The sequence below is a fragment of the Magnolia sinica genome, chromosome 9, assembly GCF_029962835.1.
Source record: "Magnolia sinica isolate HGM2019 chromosome 9, MsV1, whole genome shotgun sequence".
Taxonomy (NCBI): domain Eukaryota; kingdom Viridiplantae; phylum Streptophyta; class Magnoliopsida; order Magnoliales; family Magnoliaceae; genus Magnolia; species Magnolia sinica.
This window is the reverse complement of record NC_080581.1, coordinates 82,393,363-82,403,253: the sequence shown is the minus strand read 5'-3', so window position 1 is coordinate 82,403,253 and position 9,891 is coordinate 82,393,363. Positions and strand designations below refer to the sequence as shown.

General features: G+C 39.8%; 1 protein-coding gene across 1 annotated transcript; it reads right to left on the bottom strand.

The window, feature by feature from the left end:
- Positions 1-3,392: 3,392 nt before the first annotated feature.
- Positions 3,393-6,839, bottom strand: LOC131255247 (receptor-like protein 6). The gene has a single exon (XM_058255940.1). It carries the CDS (start codon positions 6,837-6,839, stop codon positions 3,393-3,395), a length of 3,447 nt encoding a protein of 1,148 aa, XP_058111923.1.
- Positions 6,840-9,891: the final 3,052 nt, after the last annotated feature.

The following is a 9,891-nucleotide window of genomic DNA, read 5'->3' as shown; positions in this document are numbered from 1 at the left end:
AAACCTTGATGTGTATGTGAGATCAACTCCAACCATTATATGTGCAATCCCATGTAGGCTGGTAATCAAAAAATCAGGATGATCTGTTATTCAATTGAGGCACACCAAGGAAAATAGTTGGGAGAGACACGTCCACCCTCGATTTTTACTGGGCCCCCTATAATGTGCATGTAAAATCCATTACACCCATTAGATGTGAAACCAAAAGATATCCTTAAAGGCTAAACAATCAAGCTCGCATGGGTGGATCACATTTAGGGAATAGTATAGAAGGTGAGATTTTCCCATAAAAAATTTCCAATCGTGTGGCCCAACTGAAACAAAGATTGGTAGATTTTTTGGCCCTAGCTCAAACAAGAGGTGACTCACCTAATGGTTGGGGTGGCTTTCACTTTAACACCACATGCATGAGTGCTGGATACTGGTGTTGGCTACGTGGATGTGGCATGCTGTAGCAGGTGTGCTGTGTAGGGGGTGCGTTGTTTTGATTTTTCAATTGCAGGTGATTCGGGCTGCTGGATTTTCTGCCAAGAAGAAGAAGAAAAAAAAAAAAAAGAAGTTTTAAAAGAGTGCCAATATAAGCTGCGAGGGTGCCAGTTAGTGTGTTGCCACTGAGAATATATGGATATGTTTCATTGACTTGGATGCGGCTCGTGTTTGTATTGCTTGATGTTCAGTAGGCTTCTGTGGTGGACTCTGGTTAGATGGTGCTGGAAGGTTAGCATCGTTGGATGCATCAACCCTATTTTTGCACAAGATTCACTGTCCTGCTCTTCATGATCAGTGAGTGCTGGATGTAAGCTCGCCTGCCATGGCTGCTAAGCTATGTATATGGTGATCAGAATTCTCAGCGATCCACGGATGAATTGTGGCAGACACTTTCATGGCCAAGATGGACAAGAGAAGGCCCAATTGGATGCGGGATCAGAAACGTCAGAACCCTAAAGCAGGAGTATCTCGCAAACTGGAATGAGTTATTTGATGTACAATATATGATTTTCGGTATGTGAAGCTACTTTAGCCAACCATCCTGCTATGCCTGGTTGCCCACTCCGGATTTGCGAGATTCCATCAAATCGATGGTCGAAAGTTCATTTTAATTTCGTTTTTACTATTTATAGTGAGTTTTTAGTTCAATCATAACTCTTGATACTTTGAGCTTCAGGAGTTGTGCTCAACATGAAAGGGGCTTAGAAAAATTGGGAGAATAACAGGGTTAGGGCAAATTGGACATTATTTTTAGCTGGTTATCATCTATAAATAGTAGCATCATGTTTTTAGGGAGTTTGAGTTAGAGTTTGATTCTGAAACTTCTTGCTATGTTTGATATGACTATTTAAAGGACTGTAAATTCATTTTTATTATCAATCAATTTATTTTTTGAATTTATATATTATAATTTTTTTTCCCTTATTTTCTATATTTTTTTTCAAGTGGATTGGAGAATTCTCTGCGATGAGTCCAGAAAAGCTGAAGTTCTGGGATTTGGAGTAATTATCCCCTGAGAAAGACGGTGGTCGACCTTATCATGTCCATCCCTGCGTCATGAATCTTCCTTCAGCCAGGTTTCTGTACCCAGAAGGTTCTTGGTATAGGTGTGGCTGATTGGATTTTGGTTTCTTTTGTAGCTCTTGGAAGTATGGGAAGTAGGATGGAGTCAAGAGTCTATGGCTGGAGGATTCTGTTAGTGCTGCTGCAGGAGTTTATATCGTCAGTCTGCACGGCGGATCTTGTAGAAAGGAAGGTGAGGCAGCAGGCAGTGGTGGTAGCAATTGTTGAGGTATTGTATTTTGGGTGGCGTCTCTGGCTCTGTGGGAGTGTTTGCGAATGGTGGAATTAGGGTGGTGTCTGGGAGCGTTTGCCTCTTTTTCTTTTGTTTCTTTATTGCAAATGGGGCTTGTGGTGTGGTGCTTCGCAACTTCTTAGCAGTCCAAGGCGGCTGTTGCTATTTGTTTGGCGCTGAAGTTCTGGGATTTTTTTAACCTCAAAATTTTTTTCAAACTTTATTTTGTAAAATCTCAATTTTTAATAAAATACTAAGGATGTAGAGTGGGATTTTTCATGTGATATTGCAAAGCATTTAAATATCAATTTTAAAGCAAATAATAATAATAATAATAAATTCCACTCAATTGATTAAAAAAATAAAAAACAAAAAATAAAAATTGATGCATTCAATCAATTGATACAAGTAGATACAAATAAATATAATTAAACCACTAAAATTCTATTAGAAATCACTTCTTAAACTACAATGTACAATTTTCCACCAGATTCTACGGAATAAAAAAAATAAATAAAGGCTTGGGGCAAAAGGGAATTTACGATGGACCATAATCCGTCGCAAAAAGCAAATAAAATCTGTCGCTAAATGTTGGTTTTTGGGCAGTATTTTGCGATTGACCAATATCCACCTCCATTTATCAGATAGTTGGGAAATCTTGGTATGTTGGTAGTGATCTAGCAGCCTTACCCAGTTCAGCATGGCGGATCCGCCTGTCTATTTGAAGTGGTCCGTAGGCTGCCTGTTGTTCAAGGGAAGTTGGTTTTCGTTAGCTGGATAATACGGTCTTAAAATTCAGAGCAGAGACTCTACTTTGGCAGTCTTTTGCTTGTCAGTGGTCGGAGGGTTTAGGGGCTGAATTTTTAGCTGCTGTCCCAATTTGGGAACTTCGGTGATTCGAAGAAATGCTTCCAGTGATTTTTTTTAAGTGCAGCTGCTGATCTGTGGCCTGCTAGCTGTCTGGTTCCTGCGTGGGTCATGTATCTGTCTTCGCGTGTATATATTTTTTAAGTTTATTTGTTTATTTATTTTTTGGTCAGCTCTATTTAGTGGAAATCTGGAAATATGAGATAAGTGAGACCCATTTCTTTCTATGGTGTCTACCTGAATGAATGTAAATGTAACAATAATGATTTTTAAAAAATTAAATTAATTTAATTTTTTTTTTTTTTTAAAAAAAAAAAACAGCTAAAACAAGACTTTGGGTTCCAACCCATTCATCAGTTGTAGATAGCGTGTTTCAACAGTAAGGTCCTGAGTTCAAGTCCCCCCGCGAGTATGCGTGCATGTGAGTTTGTGTTTTTTATTTTTTATTATTATTATTATTTTTAAATTATACGATTTTGATACAACAGAAACCACAACAATCACTACAAGTTTTAAAAAAAAAAAAATAAATAAAAATCCACTATATTATTTTGATACAACAACATAAACCACAACAACCACTACAACAACTACAGGAAGGCACAACAATAGCGACCTTGCCACCTTCATCTAAGACACCACAAAGACAACACCAACAAGCGCATATATAGGACAACAAGCTGCAGATTCATCTTCTTTCTTCTCTGGTGCTTCAGTTCCCTTGAGTTCTTTCACTCTTCTCCTAGCTCCAATCCTCATAGTATCGTTGCATTAAATAAAATGTGTCACGTGGAAAAATCAACAAAAGCATTCTATCAATGAATATAGTGTATTCTCTCATTCCCTTTGTCCAAAGTGCTAGGGTCCAGAAAAGAGTACCCAATCCCACTCCATACCCAATTCCAAACCCAATCCACGCATATTCCCAATCCCAGTCATATTTGTTTTGTGATTGTGCAAATGGTGGTGAAGCCTCAACATCTTTGCATTTCTTCGACAATGGAGGACCACATAATTTCATGTTCCCTAGAAATGATTTATCTGTGAATGTATTGAATTGTTGGCCTTGTGGTATGCTTCCTACGAGTAGGTTCTGCGAAAGGTTCAACACCTCTAGGAACGTTAGCTTTGTTAACTGCAGAGGGATCTTCCCTGACAGATTATTATTCGAGAGATCTAACGATTCAAGATCCTTTATATTCCCGAGTGATGCTGGAATTCGGCCTGTGAAACGGTTGTATGACATATTAAGCACTCGCAGTGACTTTAGATCCGCAACTGATTCTGGTATATCCCCGTGAAATTGGTTCCTTGAGAGATCAACTACCGTGAAAGCAGCAATGATCTTAACCAGTTCCAATTCTCGCCCTTTGCTCACTATAGTCACTTTATCTTGATAGTATCCATTTCTAATTTTTTTGCTAAGGAACTGAGATTGGGATTTTCCCTCCTCCACCATCATTGCCTTCCAGCTCTTGAACAGATTTGATGGCAAGCTACCCATGAAGCTATTGGAAGAGAGGTCGAAGATTTGTAATAGTGGAAAGGTGTGGTTTGTTAGGGGGTGTGCAATGGTGCCATGAAATTTGTTAGATCCCAAGATGAGAACACGCAACTGGGACAAATTTTCCAACCAAAAAGGGAAGGTATCATGTATTTGATTATTTCCAAGGTTTAACACCTCCAACTTCTTGCACTTGGCCAAAGACCTTGGCACCTGCCCTTCCAACCGATTTCCATTGAGATCAAGCGTCTCTAGAGTGCACTCATCTTTGAATGTTTGAAGCAAGGTGCCATGAAATGCATTTCCTCCAAGATTCAACACGGTGAGGGCATCACTAACTTCACCCAAACATTGCGGAATCGAACCATTGAAGTAATTTTCAGATAGGTCGAGGACTTGTAAGAATGTATAATTGCAAAGCAGCAAGGGAACTTCTCCACTAAGATTATTGCTCGAAAGTGAAAAGAAATAGATGAAGGGTGGAGGGATTGGAATAGAGCCTTCTAACATGTTAAAACTTAGATCAAGGTATTCTAATGAACTTAAGGAAAGATGAGGAAAAGGTTGCTCTAATCCCTTCAAAGCATTATGAGAAAGATTCAAATTAGCTAAAATTCCATTTCCAACACTCCATATCCAGTTGGGTATTTCACCATTGATTCTATTGTTGGAAAGGTCTAAAGAATACAATTCCTCTTGGTTTTTCAAGATGCCTGGAAATTTACTAATGTTGCAAGACCTCAATAACAAATATACAATATGGGGGAAGGATATGGATGTAGAATTGCTTCCACCGTCATGGACTGAGAAGTTATTATCTGAAAGATCAAGGAATTGGAGTTTCTTAAGGGCTTTAAATAAGGAAAGGTCCACATCACCACTGAAATTATTTGATGAAAGCATGAGGTATTTAAGATTTGTGAGTTCAAAGATGGACATATGAATAGGCCCCTGCAAGTTGTTGTGATCCAAATAGATTTTCTCTAATAGAGAAGAGGATGTGTTGTGGAACTTGCCAAGCTGGCCACTAAATTGGTTTGTTGAGAGATCCAACACTCGTAATGATGGAAGTGAAAACAATGAGGATGGGATGGTCCCACTAAGTGAATTGTTGGACAAGAAAAGACGTTCACAATTCCAAAGCTCATTTTCATGTAAAGAAGGAATGGAGCCGTTGAAACTATTGGATTGAAGCCTGAGGAATGTAAGCTTGGTGAGTTCAAAGATCGACCTTGGAATAGGCCCTTCCAAGTTGTTATTATCCAAAAAGATTTTCTCTAATGGTGAAGAGGATGCATTGTGGAACTCGCCAAGCCGACCGCTAAATTGGTTTACTGAGAGATCCAACACTCGTAACGACGGGAGTGAAAACAACAACAACGGGATGGTCCCACTAAGTGAATTGTTGGAAAAGTGGAGCTCTTTAAGATTTGGAAGCGCGTTGCCATAGGAAGAAGGGATTGGACCGCTTAAACCATTGTATGAAAGATCCAAATTTTCAAGCTTGTCGAGCTTCACAAGCCATGATGGCAATGGTCCGCTGAGAGCATTGGATGAAAGATCCAAATTCACGAGTTTGTCGAGATTCACAAGCCATGATGGAAATGGGCCAGATAAGTTGCAATTTCCAAGTGCTAACATGGCCAGCATTTTGGAATTACCAAACGAATCCCGTAGCTTGCTACAAAATCCAGTGTTGGTTAGGAACAGCTCCCGGAGAGTATTGTTTTGAGGGATTTCACCTGTGAGAAGTGGATTGTAAGATACATAGAGAGCTTTTAGGTTTGGCAGCCTGAAAATACTCTCCGGAAATTCACCTTGCAATCCACAACCAATGAGACGCAGTGATGTTAAAGAAGAGAAGTCCCCCATGAAGTTGGGTAGCACAGAAAAGGGATTGTTGTAGCTGAGGTCGAGTTCACTTAGGAAATGGAGTTTTGAAAGGGAGGAATGAATGGGACCTGAAAGATAACAATCACTCAAGCTCAACTTGCGGAGACGAGGGAGTGAAGAGGATAGAGCTGGGCCCCACTCACTACCCTGGGCTGAGATGTTTACATAGTCGAGATAGAGTTCTCTCAGACTAGATAGGTTTTGGAGGAGTGTTCCCATGTTAGGGTTATTGAGTTGAAGGGGATTATAAGATAGATCGAGGGAAACCAAACTGGTTAAGATTGAGATCTCCGACGGGATTTGGCCATAAAAATCTGAAGAAGAAAGGTTGAGATGGGTCAAGCTGGTGAGTTGGTCGAAACCAGATGGGATTGGAGAGGAATCGAAGTTATTGTAAGCGAGGTTGAGACTCTGCAGGCTTCGAAGATGAAAGAGGCTTTCAAAATCAATCTGACCGGAGATACTGAGATCGCTGAGGTCGAGGCTGATCACGTGACCGGTGGCACCATCGCACGTGATGCCTTCCCATGAGCAGCAATCTCTGTTATCAAGATTCCAAGAGGACAGTGTAGTCTTGCTGTCATTAGAGAAGTTAAAGCCCTGCATCAAGCTGAGTAATGCAGAGAAATGGTCTTCAATGCATTGATGTTGGGTTGGCAAGGCCCTACTGTTGTTTTCAGTGGCAAAGACAAAAGAGGAGAAGAAAAGGAGGGAAGAGAGAAAGAGAATCCGGAGAATGGAGAAGATAGGAAATGGAAAGGCTTTACTAGTAGCAGAGACGAGGAGATCCATTTGCTTTGGATGGGGGGATTTGAGATGCGTGGGATGGGAAAAGGTTGGGAGGCATTATATAGGCAAACGAGGGAATGGGCCTTCCATTTCGTTTCCCATTGAAATGACGCACATCTGTGAGAGACGAGGACCACTGGTCACGCCGTCCCCCGGACGCGGATTTCCTGTGAAAGCCTTTCACACGAAGTTCCTCCACTGGGAACCTAGGTGGGGCCAATTTTTGTGACAAATCCACCCCGTCCATCCTGCAAGCTCATTTTAAGACATGAGGTCAAAAATTAGCCAGATCCAATTCTCAGGTGGTCTTAAAACGTGACTTCCACAGTCGAAATATACCGGGGGCCAAGGAATTTTCAATTCATCTATTTAGAAATAACGTTATGAACGGTTTGGATGGCATGTAAACATCACTCTCAACTTCACAAAGGTTTCAACAGTAGGAATTTCCTTACCCACCTTTTGCCTTTAGTGCCGCCCACTTGAGTCTTGTAGCATGCTAAATTTTCAGCTCATGTACTAAAATAATCTCACAAAACGGATGGATGGGTATATTTCTCACCAACATCATGGTGGGCTCATCTAAGTTTCCAGCTCAGGATCTTAAAAGGCTTTCGCAGGAAATCCGTGTCCTGTATCCCTTGCTAAGGTCATCTTTTCTTCATTCTTTACATTATTATTATTATTTTTTTTTTTTTTTTTATTATTATAATGTGTTGCTTCTTCTTTTTTTCCTCATTTTTGTCTACCGAATTTTTTGAGGAACGGTCTTGGTGGTCACCATGGATCGATCCAAACTATCTACACCATCTGCTATGGGCCCTACCAGTGATCAAAGAAAACCATCCTTGAAGCCGCAATGGATTGAACCGTATTATGCAATAAAGCCCATCATTGGGGTCATCAAATCTGTCTGTCAAATAGATAACTGGTCTGGATCAATACACAGCTAGGTTGTCCAATATGTCCATGGTGGGCCCCAGAAATTTTTCCAAATCAATTTGGCCTTTTCAGCAGTATAGATGGTGATTTGAGTTCTTTAGCATACGTTCCATATTTTGTCAATATGTTCTTCCTATTAATAACGATCCTAACCTGATCTGACGATGCAGCCATGGTTGGACATCTTATGGCCTGTTTGGGAGCATGGATTCTCCATTTCGGACTCTCTGGATACGCTAGATTCCGTATCCCCTCTAACTCAAAAGTAACTTTCTATAGTGTATTTGTAGGGATTTGAATTTAATTACTAAATCAACTTTAATATACTTAATTAGCTTATGTAATGTTTGACATAATAGTTGTAATAAGCCCATTAAAATATATACTTTGCGGTGAAATTCCAAGTCTCGGATGGGCTCTAGGAATAGGATCACATCCAAGTGACTAACCAATGATTTTTTAATTGTTGATTTACATGTAGCATTTGGACGGCACAAATCATCGTATTGAAGTATTTATGGTGATGTAATTGATAATACGATTCTCTTGGGATATTGTCAGTGAGTCATATGTCTAATAGATTAATAACATGGTGATTTACACATGCAATTCTTGAAAGGATTTTAGATGTAATCTAAGCCTTTACCTTGTATTTCAAACCCTCTGGAAGAAATTTTGGAACCCCCTTAATTTCAAGGCCCCATTTACTTTATGTGCCTAACAGACTAGGGGATTTGGATTCCCCTCAAACCCCTCAAATCCATGGTCCCAAGTGACCCCGCAGGTGAACAGCCATCGAGTTAAAAAAATAAAAAATAAAAAACGAAAAAGGGGTGGTCAATGTGGACCCAAGTCTTTGAGACGAGGCACCAGTACAATTACACCGTCCCAATGTGAACCCAAGTCTCTGAAACAAGGCACCAGTACAATTACACAGTCCCAATCACAAACGTGTCCCTGTTTCCTAAGAATTCAAGGTTGGCAAAATCGTACAGGCGCGTTGACAGGCCTAGTAAAGTAACTTTCTGGCTGTAATTTATTTTTTGTTTTTGAATTTTGACTAAAGTAACCTTATGCTATTTCCAAATTGAAAGGTTTTAAAAAATTCCCTAACAAAACCCGACACATTTTTTACATATCGGAAAAACTTGCCCTTGACTATATTCTGGGTTGAGCCGAGTGTGTGATGGTGAGAGGGTTTCCAATGGGATAATCACTGTGGGGCTCATTACGGTGTTTGTGAGAAATCCACACCTTTCAAATGTTTTGCCAGATCATTTTATGGCATGAGCTTAAAAATAAGGTGGACTCAAAGTTCAAGTGGGCCACAAAATAAAAAATATTGGACATCATATGTCCATGATTGAAGCATTCATTGAGCTGCATAAGCTTTGGATCTAACTAATATTTTTATTCTTTGAGTTCATTTATGTAGTAAGGACTTTATGAGCATTTGGACGACTTTATGAACTGTTTGGATTACATATAAAAATCATAGTGGAGCTTAAAATGGTTTGAATGGTAAGCAACCCATGTCCACTGTTTTCAGTCATATATATGGCCCACTTGAGTTTCAAATATGTCTAATTCTTGGTCTCATGTCTTACCATGATCTTCCAAAACAGATCAATAGAGTGAATTTTTCACAAACATCATGGTGGGACCAACATGGCTTCTTCTGGTGGTAGGAACCTTCCCCAAAAGGCTTTTGCTCTAAATTGGCATCAACGTATATATTTTATTCACGCGGTCCATCCAATTCAAAAGATCGTTTTAGGGTATGAGCCCAAAAATGAGGCATATCAAAGGATCAAGTGGACCACACGATGAAAAGTAACGAGATTGAAAACCTATCATTGAAAACTTATTGAGCCCATAGAATTTTTTTGATGTAACTTATTCTTGGGCTCATGGATTCGACACATCCCATGGTGGGCCCTATAACCCTTAACGCATGATAACCTCAACTCTTATAACATGACAACTACAACTACGACACATGACAACATTAACTCTCACCATATAACAACTTTAACCCTTAACACATAACAACCACAACACAGACCTTGGCAACCTCAACCCTTAACATATAACAGCTACGACCTAGAACTTT